Source organism: Aulonocara sp. 'chitande type north' Nkhata Bay, linkage group LG6 (assembly GCF_057382095.1).
Source record: "Aulonocara sp. 'chitande type north' Nkhata Bay isolate Kocher_YH1m ecotype deep benthic linkage group LG6, A_spYH_male_GT1.1, whole genome shotgun sequence".
NCBI classification, from domain to species: Eukaryota; Metazoa; Chordata; class Actinopteri; order Cichliformes; family Cichlidae; genus Aulonocara; species Aulonocara sp. 'chitande type north' Nkhata Bay.
This window is the reverse complement of record NC_141349.1, coordinates 16,105,082-16,126,153: the sequence shown is the minus strand read 5'-3', so window position 1 is coordinate 16,126,153 and position 21,072 is coordinate 16,105,082. Positions and strand designations below refer to the sequence as shown.

The following is a 21,072-nucleotide window of genomic DNA, read 5'->3' as shown; positions in this document are numbered from 1 at the left end:
AATATAGTAGTGACTGAAAGTTCCCATTTCAATGAGAGAAAAGCAACGGCTTCACAAAGCTTGCTGCTCTATTTATAACCCATTCTTTAATTAAGAGCCTCGAGTGCACCTCCTCAGAGAAAAGTAGTAGGAAAAAAAAAAGTTGGTTCGTCAGTTCTTTTGATATGCCAAACATTTTAGTGACTTTTAGCGCACTCCTTTGGTTTTACAGATTGTGATCAAACTTGTTGTTTCGTTTAATTTAATCAGCAGACAAAACCAACCAATCCAGCTATAATATTAAGCCTACTCGGCTCTCACTTCAACAGTTATATATAAAAATTGGTCTGCTGAAATTTTCAATAGATTCTTGTCCATTCTTGACTCTTGACCTTTTTTACCATGATTTCTGTAGAGTATTGCCCAAGAAATGTAAATCTTGATGTTAGCTGGCCTGATGTTATCAGTCTCTTTGGCTTCACCATTCTCCTTTCAGACACTGCAGGCTGGTCTCTGCTGGTAATTTATTCATTAACTTAACTTTTGTTTGCTTAGTAACTAAATCATATTGAAGCTTTCTGATTAGAGGCTCCAGTCTGTTTGAGGCATTAGTTTGAATCCTTTGTTTGCACTTTTTTTTTTTAACTTTTAGTAAAAATATTTGAAATACTACTTAAATACTTCCATATGGATCCTTGGACAGTAGACTCTGTGCAGTGTAGTAGCGATAAATAGCTTGTGGAGCTGAAACAGTAGCCGAAGTAGTCAGTTGTGCTTTCAGGTAATTTCTTGTGTGAGCGTATTCATAACCTACCTTGAATTCTAGCCTGAATCCCGTTGCTGCCATGGTAACACCTGAGGTTTCTCAGACGTGTGTCTGTTTGTGCTGCCCTGCCATCAGATGTAACGGAGCTAATTCATGCATGTTCAGGCACAATAAGGCCCTGATATTACTCAGCACAGGAGAGGTCACCTTTTTTTGATAAACTGTTTTTGTTTATCAGTATTGTTCAAACCTTTGCTTCTGTGCTGGGTTGTGTTTGAATATTCTCTTAGTTTCTCTTGCAAATGCCAGATGCCAGAAACTGAGATGTCCTGTACAATTTTAAAAAAGCACCTTTTGTGATGTGAGTTTTGAAGCTTTCTTTAAGGCATATAGAAAGTGGCATAACCATGAGGGCAGACCCTTTCAGTGGGCTTATGCACGCTCACATGCTACAAAAACTCACTCAGCCACACAATTAGACACATGGAGAGACAGAGAGAGTTCGAATGCACTTAATGGGGTTTCGATCTTCTGCAATAGGTCCACAAAAAATGAGGCTACAGGAACAGGACATTCATTCATTCATTCTCAGTTGCTTTCATGCGTTTTGTATTTTCTGTAAATGTTTCTATTTCCTCACGGGCACCTCTCCCTTTCTGTCTCTCTCTCTGACTGACTATTACTACACACACACTCACAAAAACTGAGACAAATCTATTTTTTAAAAGTTCAGTTTTTGTTTGCTTTGATTTTTCCTCCGAGTGTCAAATATACAGATCAGCTGGTTGCTTGAACTGAAACGATAAGTGAATTAACTGCACAACATTCTGCAACTATTTAAATCATCGATGGACCATTTTTAAAATTGTTCCAGTAAAAAACGACAAGGTCTCTCTGATTTCAACATCTCAAACAGCTTTATTTTCTTGCTTTGTTTCATCAGGAGATGCAATCGTTAAGTTCTGCGGTGCCAGCTTGTGAACCATAACCTGATTTAAATGTGACACATCTTCCCCATTAGGGCATGTCTTTGGGCAGTGCTGCAAGCCTACAGCTCCTATTTTAAACCCTTCCCTGCACGCCCTGTTCTGACCACTTCAACTTTTCTTTCAACAGTGCATGTTGGATCTCCTCCACCATGTCAAAATGCTGACACCTTAGCTTATATATAATTATGTGAAAAATGAAAAAGTTGCAGCTAGTTGCAGATTGAAGACTGGAAGCAACCAGTTCAGGTTGATTCCACCAGATATACTCTATTGGACGCTTCAGGTTCTAGAGTAGAGCTTCGCACTGAAGTTCTCATCCCGGATTTCATTCTGAATTAGTGCAAGCCCCTGCAAATATCTTAAGAAATAACTATCATTCTAATCCGATGCACTGCCTTCATGTGGGGAACTTTCACTCCAAACTGTTCCTTGCACTGGTGGAGCCTATTCAGCTTGTCATGGGGCAAGAGTTTGAGGAGACCATGAACAGGTTGCTAATCTGCCACAGGGGGTAACACAGAGAGACTGACAAATCAGAATTTAACATGCACATCTTTGGACTGTTGGAGGAAACGTGAGCACTCAGAGTCACAGGGACAACATGCAAACTCCGCAGAGAAAGGCCCCAGCCAGTGGATTCAAACCCAGGATCTTTTTCTGTGCAAACCACTGAACCACATAATGCACCGCCCATTTAATTCCAGAGCTGCAGAAGGAGCAGACTTGAAGGGGAGATTGGCTAAATTTAAACCAGACATGGTTTCTGCTTTTAATGGTTGGAGTAACTGGACTTTCTGATTGCACCCCAAGTTATATCCTGGTGTTGGACTGTTGGACTGACTCTGGGAGATTGTAATGGCAGTTTTCCCACTATTTCTTGACTGAAGAGTTCATAAAAAAATATTTGGCAGGCTAAGCCCTGCACTTGTCTACAATGTCTCTCTTTTGCAAGCAAGAACATGAGAAAGCTTATTCTCCTCCGACTAACGTTCAGCCTTACAGGGACTCTCTTCTTAGACAGGTGTGGTCCTCCTGTTGGAAGCGCAGTTTCCAGGCAGCATCTCTGTGTTGTTGTGAGCAGCTGCAGCTGTTAAATGATCCACAGCCATGTCTATCTTACTGTTTTTGAGGGGCGAGGTTAAAGCGTATAGCATGAACTCTGAGCCCACTGACACTGGTTTCGGCAAACCTGCCATGGTGGTGACTTTAGATTCAGCGGAGATGGACGGCTCCCGGTCACGGCTGAGTGATGCTCGGAAGGAGTGCGGGTCCCCTGCGCTGTGGTTGCTCCTGTAACTGTACCGGCGGCTGCGGTTCTGATAGTAACGGTTGCGGTAATACGATGAGCTTCGAGAGATGGGCGGCTTCATGAGCGAAGGCCGGCCCTTAGTGCGCAACTGTCTGTGTTTTTCTATGAACACATGCACTGCCAGGACGCCCACCATCTCAGCCAGCACAAAGGACAGCGCTCCGAAATAAAAGGACCAGCCGTAGGAGTAGCTCTTCTTGTTGTCGCTCTGGCTGGGGTCACCTGAGTTGGCTGATATGTACACAATGATGCCAATGATGTTACTGAGACCTGCAGTAGTGTTCATAGAGATGAAGAGGGTCAGTCAGATGTTTATTTGTAGAGGAATTTTTGCAGTTGACTGACACGCTACATTCTATGGAGGACTAAAAGTGCAAAAATGTAAATTTAATTAGTTAAATTAAAAAAAAATTAAAGACACCAGTTAAATGCACCAGAAATAACAATAATGGTTAAAAAATGCTGAATAAATACAATAAGTAATTAAATATGATACCAATTCTTGTTTCTATTTGATTTTCTTATTTTTTTGTATTTTTGTTACCTTTAAATGAATTTCCATTTATTTCCATTATTTTTATTTTATTGTGTTTTTAAAAAAAAATTTTTATTTCCTTTTGCTGTTAATATTACTTTTGATGAATTTAATGATAGAGAATTATTGAGTCGTTCAATCATTATTTATTTTTGGCCCTTTTGATCCTCCATACAACAAGAAAGTACAACCATTAAAACACCTGAAGAAAATACTTTTTTTTTTAAAAGAAAAAAAAAGATAAAATACCAGAAAGACTAACATAGAAAAACATAATTAATAACAGTAAAAAAAAAAAAAAAAAAAGGGGGGGGGGGTATACATAAAATCTAACATCACTGACAAAAAGCTTTTAATTCTGTGTTTCAGAATTAATAAGGGACTGAATGAAGAGCCACAATAATAATCATGCTGCTGAAACAACTCTGTGTGTCTGACCTGCAGAGACAAAGAGTATACCCGCAGTGAGAATGACATTATAGCGTGACTTGTAGAACTCGCTGGCAGCTACGCAGACACCCCCAAGAAATAATAACCCCACACTGAGGATGGGGAAGAGGCTGGAGGCTCGTACCGCTCCTGTGCAGAGGACAGGAGAACGAGGGTATTAAGACACCACGCAAATACCTCACACTGTCATCACAGCTGTTAAAAGTTCATGCAATTATTTGAGACCCACGCAGTAAGTATTCAGCAGCGTCCTGCTCGTAGTCTGCATCGTCAGGAAAGTGATCGATGTCCTTGCAAACACCCCGAAATGTCCCTGAAAACAGAAAATCAGACAATTACATCATTTTGTAACAAAAGTTGCTCAGCTTTGTCATTTTCCCCTGTCTCCCTCTTCTTCTGTACTTGATGCAAATGTAAAATATGCACAGGTATCTTCTCAGGTCGGTTTTTACTCAACCTGTCCACCTTCTAACCGTTTAACATGAATCAGTGCCCTCTTGTGGCCCTTTACTGTGTTTATATTGTGCTTGTGAGTTATGAGCATGCCCAAAGAGTCACTTTATGGCTTCACTTGTTCAGCCTATCAGATTTTAAACCTGGAGGACACAGTGTTGCAGTGGCTGTCCACACTCACTCATGTCATGTGATCACTTTTAGTTTTAGCTTGTCTCAAGTGAAAAGACAAATATTCCACTATCGCTCAACGCTACTGTATATGGCACAGACAGATAATAACCCTCGTAAGCCGTGAAGGCTCTGATGCATTATAATGATGCCTGGAAATACAAACATCAGCCTTTGTAACCTTTGGCCGCGAGATGCCTTTTAGTATTTGCGCACACAGGATCGTATTGACAAATGTGTCCCTGTGAGCCCGCCCTGATTGACCAGTATCGATGATGTGGCTCGGTCCCCATGGTTACCAAAACAAAACTCATTCATTAACAACAGATAAGCTGCGGCGAATAGGGCTGAGAGAAAAGATGTGAGGTGTAAAGTTATTCAAATTATTGTCACATTAGAAACAAGAGATCAGATCATCTGTCTCCATCTGGCTCAACAACAAATTTGTCTCTGAGCGCTTTTTTCGTGCATCACGATTATCTTCATCTATCTGCCTGTTTATGGCTTTTTTTTGCAATGCAGTCACACCAGACTGTTAAAGCACTGATGACCTCTGCATGCTCTGTTTCCTCTCCATTAAACCTTTTTTAGGTTGGCTTGGTTTTACAGGCGGCAGGGGCAGCAGCAGAGGGAGGGGATGCAAGGGAAGTGGGAAGGAAATCGAAAAGCCAAGCATTTTCTCTTCATTCAGAAACTTAGCAAAGCAAAACAGAACCAAGGATATAGGGTGAGAGAAGTATTGGTAGTGCTATTAACGAGAAATGAATAATTTAAAATGTCATTTCTATCCATCATATAGCCAGGACTAAACCTTCTCTATAGTCTTCTTTAAGATGTGTCCTCATGACACCAGCAAACAATCAAAATCATCTGCACAGTGCAAGTAAAAAATAGTTTTTACATATTAGTCACATATTTATAGTTACAATCACTATAACAGGGTATTTTTATGTCGGATTTCTACTTTTCGTGATACAGAATATAAATACTCCACTCAACTGTTGAGTGCAGAACATTTTCAGGTCTGTAATACTATTACTATGTTGTAATACTTTGTAATAGTATTACTATGTAGCTGCTGTTGTATGATTTATCGATGTAGCAATTATCACCCGATAGAGAAACATGATGCACAGCTTTGTTTATATATTCAGCCCGTTAGAGACCTGCTTGTAAGAACCGACAGTGTTATTGCTATTTAATATTGAGTTGCCCATTTATATCCTATTTAATTTATTAGATTAACAAGTCATAGTCACATAAACACACCATAGTGCATATTTACTATGTTTAGATTGACCATTTTTGTTGTGTTTCACTCTGGGCTGTTTTATAAGCTTCTAATGTGAAACCACATGCAGGTGTAGTGTGACTCCCACCCTCTGTGCAGCAGGTCCTCCACAGACCGGAGTGGGTCAGGACCTCTTCGTTCTTGCGGACCGTCTCGTTGTCGCTCAGGGTCTTAGAGCGGCACACCCCTCGGGAGTACAGCCAATAGTCCGTTCCCACGGCGATGGTCATGAGGCTGAAGGCACAGAAAGCCCCTGCTGTGGTCAGAAGCATCAGCACACCCCGGTTAAACACCCTCATGTCTCCTCCTCCCTCTGAGGACCGAGTCTGGCAGAGTTTAGAGGTTGTTCAAAACTTTCCCTCTGTGTCTGATCTTTGAGTTGATCCAGGAAGGAAACTCCGAGCACATCTTCTGCCGCCCCATTTTCCTCTAAACTATAAAACTTTGTTCACAAAGATGTTTCCATGTTAAAGGCACAGAAGCTTGATGTCATCTTGTTGGCTGTGCAGAACAAGTAAAGAAACGGCGCTGAAAGTTGGAGGAAATGATAGAGGAAAGTAGTCTGGAGAAAATGGCATCAGCGGCATGTTTCTCGACTCGTTCTAGTTTGTTGTAGCCCAACTCTGCACGGGCTCAGTCTGCAGAATGACCCCGCCTGTCTGATTGTATGTGTGTGTGCATTTGTCCGTGTGTGTGTGTGTCCCTGTCACTAAGAATAGCACAGGCCTCATGCAAACCAGTTCATAGTCCACCAGGTCAGCACCATGGAGAGCAGCAAGAGAGCAGAAAGTAGTGCGCATTATTTTCTGGCAAAGACACAATAAAACCTTTAACTCAGCCTAAAAACACTTCAATTTAGAACTGCAAAAAGGCAACTTTACATTTTAAATTCAGTCTTAAAGTGGAGATAAGTGCCCGTGAACACTACAGCAGAGCTTCTTTGGTCTCTCTCCTCTTTAGCCTGTAGGATGCAACATCCATGTTTTTGAAAAAATACAAAAATTAGCAAATTTTGATTAATCTGACCAGAGAACGGTTTTCCACTTTGCCTCAGTGCATTTTAAGTGAGTATCGGTTCAGAAAAGATGGAGACGTTTCTGGATCATGCTCACATGTGGCTTCTTCTTTGTATGATTGAGCTTTAAGCAGCATTACTGGATTATAAAATGAACTGTGTTCACAGATGTCGCTTTCAGGAAGTGTTCCTGAGCCCATGCAGTGATTTTAATGTCATTCCTGTTTTGATTTCAGTGCTGCTTGAGGGCTCAAAGATCACAGGCATCCAATATCGATTTTCTGCCTTGTCTCCTGCACACAGCAAGATTTCCTCCAGATTCTCGGACTCTTTTGATGATATTATGAAATATAGATGATGAAATAAGTCTAAGTCTTCACAACCGTTCACTGAGGAACGTTCTGAAACTCTTTGCAGATTGAACCTCTACCCATCTTTAGATCTGAGAAACTCTTCCTCTCTACCGTTTCCTTTTTATACCCAATAGTCTTACTGACCTGTTTCCAGTTAACTGCAAAATATTTCCTTTTAGAACCACTTACTTTTCCTTCCCCAACTCCTCTGAGACATGTTGTTGCAATCAAAATTTTAACAGCAAATTTTCTCAATTCAAACATTTGATGTGTTTTCCATTTTATATTGTGACTAAAATATGAGATTTACGCAATGACAGGAGTCACCGCCTCCTTTCAAATTTAGGATCTAAATTCATCTCTTATATAAAGTCTTGGTCATTGTTACAGTCATGGTAAAAAGAAGAGCACAAACTGTCACTTTTTAGATTTTACATATGAGGATATGAGAAGGAAAATAATTTGAAAAATTTAAATACAACCTCAAACAAACAAGAACACATGACATATTACACTGTGTAGTTATTTAACAAAAATTAAGCCATAATTTTAGAAGCACTCTGTGGGAAGAAAACGTATCAGCGTAAGGAGCGGCCAGGTGCTGCTATTCAAATGCACTTGATTAAACGATCAGCAACAAGTGCGAACACTTCTACCAAAGCAGACGTTTGGCAGTCTGCTGCTCTGGAGCATCAGCAATGATGTTAGGGAAGCATCTGTGGCTGTCTATCAATCTGGGAAGGGTCATAAGGAAGAGGTCAGCAAAGAAAAAGTTGGATAATTAGGGAGATGAAGAAGGAGTTCTGGGAGGCTAGGTGTACAGCAAAGAGAGAGATGACAAAGGAAAAGGCTTGTAGTGAGTTGTGAGGCTGGACACTAAGAAAGGGAGAGGCAGAGGAAGGATGTGATAGAGATGGAAATGTACTAAGAAGTGAAGAGAGTGTGTTGAGAAGGTGGAAGGTGTGCGTTGAGGGTTTCATGAATAAAGTAAAAGAGGAGGATAAATGTAGGATAGCGAAAAGTGCAGACAGAATGGGGAGTGTCAGGGGTGTATCCTGACAGAAGGATAAAGAGTAAAAGGGAAGTTCAGGTTGAGCTGTTTGGAGACAAAGTTAAAGAGGGAAGTTTGGACCTGTGAAGAGGAGGGATGGTCGATGTTTAAGAATCAGAGGAGGGTCATGATGTAATGAAGGAGGACGGGCAGAGTATTGGTGTGACAGAGGACCCCTAAAGGGAACAACTGAAAGATGAAGCAGCCACATTTGGTGAAAACCAATCAGCACAAACATCTCATATCACCCGTCAAGCACGGTGGTGGAGGAGTGAGCATTTGGGCTTGTTTTGCAGCATCAGGACTCAGGCGCCTTTCTAGTTATTGAATCAACCATGAACTCCTCTGCGTACTAAAGTATTCTAGACTCAAATGCGAGGCCATCTCTCTGATAGCTAAAGCTCGACTGAAATCAAGATCTGCAACAGGACAATGATCCAATGAAAAGGAAAAAGTATACTTTCTCTGTGCCATGACTGTATGTATGCTGTATGTATAACCAATAATGCATAATCAGGTAGAAAACACTTTTAAATAGACAGACAGAACTCTCATGGGGCTTTTTCTTTGGCCAGGTTTACTCATTACATGTCCTTTAATATTAATATTGTCATCAGTATTCACTCCACAAGCATATCATACAAGTGATTAAAAGAATAAATGAGGATGTGACTATTTAAGGCTTTGCAAAGTGAGTGGCCATGTGTGTGAAGAAGCAAAAGCAATCAACCCCAACCAACGAGCTTCCTCGCTGTAAAATGTTTTGTTATGATCAATCACCGTTTCAGCTTCTCGACTAAACCGCACATTATTATATATATGTCATTGGTGAACTTGCACAGCAGGCCTTTGAACACAGTGTTTCTGTTGAGAAGTTAAATGTGCACATTTAATAAGCGTTAATAATAGTTTCCAAGGAGCTGTAAGCAGAATCGGGCCGTAATCCTCTGCAGATTCATCCGTCCAAGCGACTTATTTCATGTTCTCACAGAGCCATTTGATACTTATTATCACTACATCTATAGAACTGCTCATTATAGCTGCTTTAATTTCAAGAATACAATACAGATTTAAAAATCTGTATCGCTTTCAAGAACAATCCCTCCTCTCCATCGCAGACATAATATACATCTCGGTAAGAAATGAAGCACGATCACAAGATTGTCTTTGATAAAAAGGAGAAAAACACAAGAGAGCCAGAGTTTCTGGAATGTTTTATGATAATTCATTTTAATGCATCTTTCTGCAGGTGTCTCTCACGCGCAGGTAAAGACAGCGCATGCAACACATGTACACTGTCCATTTACACAATCCCTTGGTTGCTTAATAAAAGTTGCCCACTTCCTCCTCCTCCTGCCTTTTTGCATAGTTAACACTTTACTCCCCCATCTTTTGCCCTCCCTCTGTCTTTCTCGTCTTATCACATTTCCTTAAAATGATATGAACGTTAACCAGGGGGGAGGGGGGGACGGAGATCAAAAGAAGATTTAAGGGAAGGAGGAGGAGGAGGGGGGGGGGGGGGGAGAGAACGGGGGGGGGGGGGGGGGAATAGTAGAGAAGTGCACGATAACATGAAAAACACTTCTAGCTCTACATCCCATTCCTATTCACACATACACACAAACACAGGTCATACAGCACCGTTACATCGATACGCTCATTTACAGACAGCCAGACAGTCTTTGCTCCGTGCTTTGTAAAGCAAACTGTGTAGCCACGCATATTCAAAACACTATTAAGAGATACAGCATTCAGAGTGGGAACTAAAACTTTGATTTTGGATATTTCAGAACTGACTCTGGACACCTGACGAGGTCCCCCCTCGTTGTCCGAGAGGTTGAAAGCAAGTCTTTAAACTACTGGACCAACAAACATGGCATGCATAGAGGAGCGGCACCACAAAGACTGTATAGGCCTACAGCACTAACCCACCGCATACGTACACAGTGCCATAGAGAAAGAGATTAAGCTAGAGAAAGACGTCTTTAAATATCTCTGCCGAAACAGGCATTTGGGGTGGGGGGTCTTTTTTTTTTTTTTCCTTTTTTAATTTTTCTTTTTGCATCAATTTGGAAGACGAAACGTGCTTAAGACTAAGTTCAGGACTAACTTAGACATGAGGTTATAAATCAGAGCTTTTTGAATTCAAAACCAACCTTGCTCCAAACCGCAGCCTGCACAGACACACGTGTGTGTGAGTGAGCATGTACATATTGATCATTGCAGGCTCATGATGCAACTTCCACAGGCTGAAGAGAAGAAAATCAAGTAAACAGACACTCTTGTTGGTGATCAATAGAGCACATACACACTATTAGCACATTCACTGTGACTCTTGATCACCGCTCTTCGTACTGACCGGCTCACTGTGAGGTACTGGGAATGCTAACCACCTGGAGTTTTCTGGAAACTGGCAACCAGCGGGCTTTGTTTCACACTGCTGTCTGTGTGTTTGTGGAGCTAATGTGACGGTTTATGATTGCCCAGTTTAGATGCTGGTGTGGGTCGAGACTGAAGACGGCGCGGCTCTGAGTCCTGATCTGATGCTGGATGGGTCTTTAATGAAATGTGGCTGGGCTGTACAAGCTGGAGTAAAGTCCGGCCTCTAACCAGCCGGAAGTCATCAGACTTGTATGATGAATTCTGGGTTGGTGTAGGAGAAGCCTTGAAACTCGTTCTGGTCAAGGTTCATGATGAAGAGCTTGTCTGTTGGCGTCAGCTCCACCACCATCTTTGTAAACTCCTTGTCGAAGTTGCAGACGTCTCTGCGTGTTTTCTGACACACACACGCACAAAAAAAATAAAAAATAAAAACAGAAAGAAGGAAGAAAGAGAATAAAGTTAGAGCGTATTTGTAAAAGAGGTTTGTTTGTTTTTTTAAAAAGGCGGTTCAGACAGAGGGTTGACAACAAGGAATTAGAACATCTATGTTAGAAAAAGCACAAAGATGAAGCGTAGAGGAGGAGGCAAATACTTGTGACACAAGCAAAGACACAGTTTGATCATTGCCAGAGGTGGGACAAAGTCAGTGTCTAGTGCCTGAAGTCTAGAAAGTCAAATTCAACGTGCAAAATCATGTGATGAATTCAAAATCAGTCCATAAAAATACTAAAATATCCTGAAAACCTCCTTCAATGAGCTGCGGTCTGGTGTTTTTGGCTTAAAGTTTATAGGCCTCAGCTCCACTTGCTACTCTTTTTCTGCAGTGTAAATGACCAATGATGGACTGATTATACATGTCCACAGTCATGACACTTTAACTGATTGATGCTGAATCATCCAGGTAAGTAAATCCTAAAGATTGATTCTGGTCATCTGGATGAGGATGTACACTTCCTGGACAGGGAGGAACGCTGGTTTGAGTGCAGAGTCAAGAAAGCCATTTACATGGAAAGGGAAAGGGGGGGGGGCCCTAAGGGTATATCTTTTGCCATCTTAAAATGCTGAGATTGCAGCCATTCCACTCGCCTCTGTCAATGGGCCCCAGGGTGGCTTGCCATCACCAGTGTGTGAATGGGTGGATGACTGAATGTGTAGAGCGCTTTGGGGTCCTTGGGGAATGGTAAATGGCCTGTATTTGTATAGCGCTTTACTAGTCCCTAACTCTCTGTAAATGGTACTCATGGTCTTTGATCAATGGTCATGACAATTTGTGCATTAATGATCAAGGAACTGACCTCACAGCCCATTGTTCATTTATTGGGCTGGTTTCAGTTATTGTGCAAATGTACTGTTTATAAGGTTGGGGAAACCTGCAGTCAGCTGAGACTGAAGAAGTCACCTGGATGAGTGACTCCTGCTGAAAACGCTGCGGTCAGGTGAACAGAATCAACCTTTTGGGATTTAACTGATTCAGTTTTTCATGCTTTCAAGTTTGATGTCAGCAGCTTGTAAGAGCAAAGCTTTTAAATCCAAACTGATGATCTGAAGTCTGCAAAAACGCTTCGTAGAGCTGAGGGCAAATGAAGACTCTTGACCCCTTGAGTTTGTCTTAATAGGGAAACTCTGTGAAATGGTCATAATGTGATTATATTGATCAGGTCAACTTTAGTCTTTGGGTTGAGGTGATATAAAGTCATTTCAGGTCAAAGGACTTAAAGTTACAACAATAATCTAACATTCATATGAACACTCAAACTGATTTGGTATCCTGATATCCTCACTTTTTCTTACTGGTCTTTTAAGGTTTCCTGTCATCATCTGTTTCAGTGTCCATATGAGCATCTGGCTATTTTTTTTATGAATCAGTCGTGTGGGCTGCGTGTGCGTTTTGATGTCAGAGTCCAGTGTAGTCCACACCTCTGATCACTAGTAAAAGGTGGCACCACCAAAACTGTTAGACTGAGCACAACAGATCAGATTCCAAATAGACTGAGAAAGCAAGTGGATAACAAACAAAACACACTCTGCGGACGAACCCAGAAACACAGTCAAAGAGACCACCCTGAACAACTTCAACAGCACAGATGCAGAAAGACCCAAGACAAACTTCCAGAGCCAGAGAGAGACAGAGGAAATGTTCCAGTACAGAGCAGACGAGGATCGATAAAAGAGACCTGCTGAGGACCAAACCACAACCGAAAGGATTTCACACAGGGAGGTGAAGCAGTGAGCCCAAGACACACGAGTCACTCACACACTCACACACACACACACACACACACACACACACACACACACACACACACACAGAGTTTTAGTTTCCTACCTCCTCGTTTCATCACAGGGCTTCCAGCTGAAATGACTTTCCCCATCTCTACCAATGGTCCACGTGTTCACCATTAGTGCATGAAGCAAGTGTATGTTTGTGGCTTCAGAGTGTTTCATTGATTCATTGATTAAAACTTGGTGTATGGAGACTGAGTAACAATAATCACACAGTATATGTGGATTTATGTTTTTGATAACCCTAAGCTCTTCAAATTATAAATCGGACTGATGGTTTATGTGTCACAAGCTTTAAAGACGCTAATAAATCAGTTTAAACCTGTGACTGATTACATTTTGTAGGTGCCACAGTTAAACCATTCAAGTTTTATACATTTTTATTAAACTTTTCATACGTCTACATGACACCATCAGAATTATTTTGGCCGTGCGGTGGGTTCAATCTTCAAAAAGCTGGTGCAGGTGTTTTCACAAAATAGTCGAACATCCAGATGTAAGAAGACTCCATTCAAATACAGGAGTAGTAATTTCACTATTGACCAAGTATCACAGCAGAGCCATTTTAAATGATTTGATGCGTCAACAAATATAAAATGTGCAACTGCCCGGCAGTCCAACCTCAACTCAGACAACAGTAACAGCCATGTGACGCAAACGAAATCCAGATACAGAAATTTCCTACACTGACCTTTTAAAGGGCTCACTAGTGTCCTACTATGTCTCGACCACAGACAGCGTAAAACAAGGACGTAGCTTAAAACTGTGCTGTAACCTTGCGCTCTTTTTAACAGCCAGCAGGGGGCGATAGCTGGAATTGAAAAAAATGACTTCCGGTCCTCTATAAATTTAAAGGCAAAGCACCTGACTTTACCTCAGTAAACATTTTCCTGCTCCAGTTTATCTGCTCAGTCACTCCTTTCATGTCATACTGAATTAAAAAGATGATAATTTTTAAAAATCTTGGTAGCCTACACGGTTCATTGTGATTGATTAGTCGTTAGCCAATGAGCATGAGCATAGTCTTTTTATTACAAAAATGTAGTTTCAATCATTATTTAGGCATCCAAATTCTTTTAGTTTTTGTCGACTAAATAAAAGATTATCACAGACTAAACCCAAAGTTGATTCATTCAACTAAATTATAAAGTGTAAATGTGTTTTTACCGGTGAGAGATGCTCCACATGGTTTACAAAGCATCTTATTTCCCTTGACATCAACTGTGAAATGTTTCCATATGTTTGCTCTTTCCTTCATCTCAAGCATTAAAATCTTTTCACATTTTCATGAGAAACCAGAAGCATGGGAGATTACTTCTGATTGGATCACTTCCAAACTCATCCTGCCTTTCTACACAGCCCAATCAGTTTGGATCGGAACAGTTTCATCTCGTTTTTATTCACTAACAAAAGCGTCAAAGGGGCATTTTGATCATAGCTTTTATTTAGTTATCTCGTTTGTCAGAAAAAAAGGTGTTTTATTGTTGTTGGTGGCAGAAGCTTTAAACTGGGGGTTTCATTAACTAGTGCGTGTTATCACTGTAGCTACATCCATCCGTCTCTGGTCTTTGGGAAAGCTTTAAAAATTGTGCTAAACCTTTCATAACTATTGTGAATGAGGGCAGCCTAGCAGATATTAGCTGTTGCTATTCTGCACTGTATGTGTGTTAAATGACACTTTTCCCAAACCAAGTCTGAATTTATGTGATGAGTTAGGGGACTTTTCACAGACCTTGGATGCTTGGATGGGGGTATCTGATGCACTGTGTTTGGGTGCAACAACATTAACAAAGCAGACACAGCAGAAGTAGTCTGGTAGGCATCAGTGAGTATATTATCAGTTTCCAGTCATACAGGACAATTACACAATCCACTGAAGCATCTCTCTCATCCAGAAACAATGTATCCAAATACAGTATCTCTCTGATATATAGAACTATATATAGAACTCATATATATATATATATATATATATATATATATATGTAATTTTCTCTGCACTCTCTTGTTATTTCAACATGTATTCCTCACCATTGCCATCATCACAATAAGCGCTTTTTCATCTGGAAGAATAGTTTTTCAAGAAGCATTTTTGTAAAACAAACCCTTTGATATCGCCTTCCTGTCTCTTTTTTTTTTCTTTTCTTTTTGATACGAGCTCAAAGAACATCATTTGACACACTGTTACTACCCTGCATCGTTAAACAGTTACAAAAGTTTAATACAACTCAGACAGTTCATTTGATATATGAAAATTATGGGATATTGTATTACTTGTGAACAAAAAGTATAATGCATATCATAATTATACATGAACTGCAAAATGGCACAAAATGGCTGCCTTCATCACAGTTGTTGAGTTGTTTCACAGCCTTGTGAATTCTGGACTTTATTTTGGCACTTTTGGACATCCTGTTTCTGTTAGCTAACAGACTACCGACTTCACAAAACTCGAAACACCTTCATCATATGTGAAATTCTCCAAAGATGGTTGTGCACAAGCAAAGAGATATGATCTCTGTCATTAAAAACAGTGTAACTGTGGAGATTGTTTTCGGAAATTGATCATGAGAAGAGCTTTTTAAAAAAAGAAAGAAAACAAAAAAACCCCAACAAACAATGACATTTAAAAAAAAAAAAATCACTAAGTTGATGCAGATTTTAGACAAAAGTAAACATTCGGAAAAATGATTAGTAGTCAAACAATCATAGCAAAGCAATTGGTCAATTTTCACTTACACTGCATGAATTACCAACATGTGATCATAGTACACTCATCAATATAGGTTGTCATAGTCAATATGCAATTACATTGTTGTTTGTTTGTTTGTTTGTTTGTTAATTAGTTAGTTAGTTTATTTGCTTGTTTTATTCAATTTTAAATCATGCTTTTTATTTGTTCTTGTTTCTAATGTCTCTGTAAAGCACTTTGAATCACCTTGTTGTTGAATTGTGCTATACAAATAAACTTGCCTTGCCTTGCCTTACAAAGGAGGGCAACATAGAGACGGAGCAGGCTAAAGTCGGCCCTGAGGTCTGACTCCGACATCAGCCTGCCAGTGTGAGCAGCCGTGTGGCATTTAGGAGCGAGCAACATGTCTGTACTAAAGATAAAAATACAGCCAGTAGAGCTGCTACAAGAGCAGCAGTGTAACGTGACGCGCTAAACTACAATAAACTCAGAACAGTGTCGCTGCTGCAAACAAGATTAGCCGCCTACTGGCACCTTGACACTTGATTATTTTAGTCGCATTTCAGTGGAGCACCTGTAAATAATGTTCATGTGTGAACATTATTTAGGAAATACAAGAAATACATCCGATTCAATTTTTTTTCTGAAAGTCAGATGAGATGATAAATATCACCCATGTTTATGCAGAGGTGTTAGCCTGGTTTAATGTGAAAAATGGAAGCTGGGGGGGCCAGCTAGCCTGGTTCTCCTCACTAATGTGGCAACAATAACTACCATTAACTACACAAAAATCTTTTATTTAATGTTTTAATCTTTGAAGCAAATGTAGCAACCTGCAAGGCAAAGGTTATTCAACTGAGAGGGTTAGCAGAGCTAGATTAATGAGCTAGTGGCTAACTGCTAACCAAGTCTTTAATTTTTTTTTCTTTGCGCAATGTGTATAAAAAAAACAAACTGGCAGCTAGACTAATGTTTTACTGTTTGTAGCTAACAATCTTCAAAATATAAATTGTTACTCAATGTTTAGCACTGTTAACCGTTTGTGCTCGCTAGCAGTTTAACTGTGCAAATTCATGCTAATTTGCACAAAAAGTATGACAGACTGGAATGTTTATTTCTAATATTAACATATTAACTAAAAAGATACCACCCTGCTTTGTAATATTTAAAAGTTGGTAATCAAGTTGTTTAGGAGTTATACTTTTAATGTGTCGCTGTTTATGTGCTACCTATCAAACTTTACAGCAGTGCCAGAAGGTAAACCAACCAGGTTGCTCAAGGACAGCTAAATGCTACCTTTCAGTGTCATCATCTGTCATGTGGCTCTTTCCTTACAGGCCACTGATGTCCTTTAAGAATCTTAGGGAGGTTTTATATCATATAACACTATTTTACCAACCAGGATATCTGTGCTAGTGTGCTTGCTAGCTTCCCCATAAAGCGAGACAGTTGTACTGCTTTGTTTATGAGTTTAAGCCACAACTCGCAGCTTTGTTGTGTTGCATATCTGTAAAACCACAGAGACATGTTAATCTGCTTTACTTCTGGTTACCTTATTGTTGAGATTAGAAAGAGCCAGGCTAGCTATTTCTAGGTGCTTCCAAACTTAATGCTAACTGCTGGTCAGTAACCCCTGGTAACCACCTGATGCTAAGGAAAAGCATGTATTCTGTGACCAGATGGTAAGAAGTTGCTGGCTGTTGCTAGGTGAAATTGGTCACAAAGAGGGCTGTGGGCTGAAAACCTTCATGCAGTTAGCTTATATGGAACACGCAGATTTGTCTGAAAAGATTCACAGTACTTGCAAAATGCAAAAAGTTGTGTCTTACTGCTGCAACCAAAATATTTTAAAAAGCATGACTTTTCCTTTGAATGCAAACTGTCTTTTTTTAAGTTTCACTAAAATTTGGAGAGTAACTATAGAAAATATTTGGCATCTTCCACGTAGAAATAGCATGCAGGTTTTGGGTGCAGCAACCTCTGTGCAACACTTTTACCTAGCAACAGCCAGCAACCAGTCCAACCAGTCAGAGAACACACATTTCACGTTGCCAGGGGGTTGGGAAGTGTGTGACTGAGGCTTAATCCCTACCTAGCTACAACGCCACGTACATTAACACTAGAGTGATATTATTTGCTATCAAATTGTGATGAGTTAAAAGGAAAAGACACATTTTCCAAAATGTTGAGTGATTTCTTTCACCCTTCCAAATACAATATGAAATTGTGATTTATTTATTTTTTTGTACAGTATGTGTGGTGCAAGAGATACTAATGCAGACCAGTAATATGCGGCATGGTCAGTGATCTGTGTAGGAGTACTCAGGGTTAACAAATGAGAAGCCTTGGAATTCTTGCTGGTCCAGGTTGACTATAACGTCCTGATCTGGGGGGGTCAGCTCTGGGGGATGGCGTGTGAAAAAGCGGTCAAAGTTCTCCGCATCACGCCCACACTGCCATGGAGAGGAGAGGAGAGAGATGGGGGGGGGGGGGGGGGGGGGGGGGGGGAATGCAGTGAGTTTGATGAAGGATGACAGGAAAAAAAGGACAACAAGCAACAAAGAGAAAAAAGAGAAATACAACTAAAATATGGCATCAACCAATAAAATCATTCACAGCCGAAACTGTGGATTTCCATTGGTCCATACGTGAGCCAGGTGACATCTGCCTTCATCATTGGTGACTACACTCACATAAATAAATAAATCAGCTCTGCATTGGTGAGTGCAGTGACCAACGGCAGGTGATGGTTGGGTTTGAAGGATGAACAAACTAATCCTGATAACTTACCTTAAAGGTTTGAGCAAACTGTGGCATTTTCTTAACTACTGTGCAAAGATTTCTAAGGCATTTAGTGAAGGCTGATAAAGTGAACAGCTGAAGTGAGTCAGCGTGTCATATACTCACAGCTTTCGGTTTGAAAGGTGGCTGGACTTCCTTATTCTCCAGTTTTTCCCAGTCTATGTAGCGGAAGAAGGCGTGCTCCTTGATGTCTCTCTCACCTTCTGGGCCGCAGCCCAGACGCTTAGCCGGGTGTTTGGTCATCAGCTAGAGATTACACAAAGACATACAATGCAAGATGAGTCGTATTCGTTTAGTCTTTTTAAAACGGACCCATAATCAATCTGTAGCATGTATGCATTACATAAAGGCAGCATTTTTAAATTAAAAACAGCAATGCAAAGTCATTATGTCATGCAAAATATTATTAATGAGATGAAAAACAGTGATCTTTATTAATGTGTACTGTAACTATTTAACGCATTAGTAAACAAATAAAAAGATATCACAGATGAGGAGGTGTGGAGGGCAAATAAACAAGTACAATCATCGTTTGCTGCCACGAGCTGTTAAGAGGCAGTTCAGCCTCACTGCTGGAGGGTGCGCACTAACACGCAGCAGCCTTTATAATATGACGAACCCTCCAGTGCTCAGAGTGAAAAACAAGCAGAGGTTTCAGGGGCCACATTAGGAGTTACCCTGCATGTATGCGCATACAAGCATGTTTTCTTACCCCCTTGCAGATAGCAACTGCTTCTTTGGACATGGATTTAGGGTATGAGACGTGATGCTCCATGATGGACTGGAAAAGCTCATCTTCATCTTCACCATCGAAAGGCGGCTAGAGAGGCACAAATGCAGACCCTTTTTTTAGTTGTTGTTTTGGTAAAATAATAACAATAATAATAATAATAATAATAATTTAAGAGGGTAAGCAGTAGATGAATACAAACCTGTCCAGCAAGCATTTCATAAAGCAGGACTCCAAAAGCCCACCAGTCCACAGACTTCCCATAAGGCTGATAGGCTATGATCTGCAAGAGAAAGAATAGGGTTGCAATCAATGTCTGAAAGATTAAAATAAACCAATTGACAACTAGACAGTGGCTAACCCGTAAAACACACCTCTGGAGCGATGTAGTCTGGAGTTCCACAAAAAGTCTTTGTGGTAATGCCATCAAGCATGTTTTCTTTACACATTCCAAAATCTGCAATCTTTATATGGCCCTCAGAGTCCAGCATCACATTGTCCAGCTTCAGATCCCTGCAAAAACATCCAAACGCACAGATGTTACTCACATCTGTAAACTAAAAGGGACCGGAAACTACACGCGAGTAGCCGAGCTGATTCAAAAACCATCTCACCGATACACAATGCCCTTGGAATGAAGGAAGAACAGGCCGATGGCAATCTCAGCAGCATAGAACCTAAAACAGAGGCAAACATCCGTCTTTAACTGAAAGGTGCGTTTGGTGATGCTCTGATATCTCCTATTGAAGCCCTTCAGAGAGGTTAAAGTGTGCCTCATGCATTTTCATTTTTTTAAGCACCACGAATGACAAAAACATCAACATTTGTAAGTATAACGCACAAAATGCATAAAAAGTTCATTTTATAACAGTTTTGGCTGCCACTTTAAGTAATGTATAACCTTTCTGAGCTGCAGAGCTTTTACTGCAAAGGAACTCGTCTCTCCTCATACACGGATCTGCGCAAGTGTTAAAACAGGAAGTACCTGTTAACCTGTCATCTGGTAAAGGTTTATCTTGACCTTTGTCTTCAACAAAGATGCCAGCATTATGTGAAGACCAGCTGCTGAGTGCATGAATGTAAATACAGACAGTTAAGGATTATGTGACAACAGTGGCAGAAAAAGGTAGGTGCTGCTTCATCCCTGTAGCTAACACCGGAGCTATGTTAGCAAAGCTTTGAGGTGGAATACACAGTTTAACTCGCCATCTGTTTAAACATTTCCTATTAAGGGCATGTTTTGATTGTGCTTGTGTAAACACCATGTGTGTAGATACAGGCTGAGAAATAGCTCTGTTAACTTGCATTATGTAATGTCATGCTAATTAGCCACGTGCACATATTGCTTACGTTAATGAGCCAAGTGGAGCGGCGGTAGTTAGTCCCTAAGATTCCCTGAGCTGTTATGTTTATTGGGCACATATTACACTTTTCATTTTTTTCCTCAATCATGCAGTACGGGAAATAAAATGAAACTACCATAAAAATAAAGACTGTTCATTTCTTTTATAAGTGAACAAGGGGGGTCCAATTTCTTTTTTCTCCAGCTATATATGAAGATAAAATGGCAATTTTTTATCTCACTCAATGTAAGTCAAAAGCTCTTCTTTCAGACTAAACACTGAGTCAATGAGAACAGATATGTTTAATGAGGTCATCACAGGAACACAGCTGTTCAAACATTCTGTTTGCAAGATGGAGCCAATCAAAGTGTGGCTGACTTAATGGAAGGAAGAGGGGAGCCAAGACTGCTCGTTTGAGACAGTGAATTAACTGACGAGCTGCACCAAGATCCAGTAATGTATAAAAAAGGATTATTTT

At 40.4% G+C, this 21,072-nt stretch overlaps 2 protein-coding genes across 3 annotated transcripts in view; both read right to left on the bottom strand.

Annotated features, from left to right (window-relative positions):
- Positions 1 to 1,664: 1,664 nt before the first annotated feature.
- Positions 1,665 to 6,874, bottom strand: cacng3a (calcium channel, voltage-dependent, gamma subunit 3a). Its single transcript, XM_086295229.1, has 4 exons — positions 6,032 to 6,874; positions 4,258 to 4,341; positions 4,017 to 4,157; positions 1,665 to 3,313 (listed from the first exon to the last, which is right to left on the bottom strand). The coding sequence occupies exons 1-4, from the start codon at positions 6,240 to 6,242 to the stop codon at positions 2,748 to 2,750; spliced, it is 1,002 nt and encodes a 333-aa protein (XP_086151355.1). The 5' UTR covers positions 6,243 to 6,874; the 3' UTR covers positions 1,665 to 2,747.
- A 3,514-nt stretch (positions 6,875 to 10,388) lies between these two features.
- LOC147327547 (protein kinase C beta type-like) overlaps positions 10,389 to 21,072 on the bottom strand; it is a 49,263-nt gene continuing 38,579 nt past the window's right edge. Inside the window, exons 12-17 of one of the 2 annotated variants that reach the window (XM_086295228.1) lie at positions 19,866 to 19,928; positions 19,626 to 19,764; positions 19,454 to 19,534; positions 19,234 to 19,341; positions 18,627 to 18,767; positions 10,389 to 11,138 (exon numbers count right to left, since the gene is read on the bottom strand). In XM_086295228.1, the coding sequence (XP_086151354.1) occupies positions 10,986 to 11,138; positions 18,627 to 18,767; positions 19,234 to 19,341; positions 19,454 to 19,534; positions 19,626 to 19,764; positions 19,866 to 19,928 (685 nt within the window). In that variant the 3' untranslated portion in view covers positions 10,389 to 10,985. Of the gene's footprint in view, positions 11,139 to 14,840; positions 18,173 to 18,626; positions 18,768 to 19,233; positions 19,342 to 19,453; positions 19,535 to 19,625; positions 19,765 to 19,865; positions 19,929 to 21,072 lie in introns of those variants that run through there. The other variant, XM_086295227.1, reaches the window with a different exon arrangement.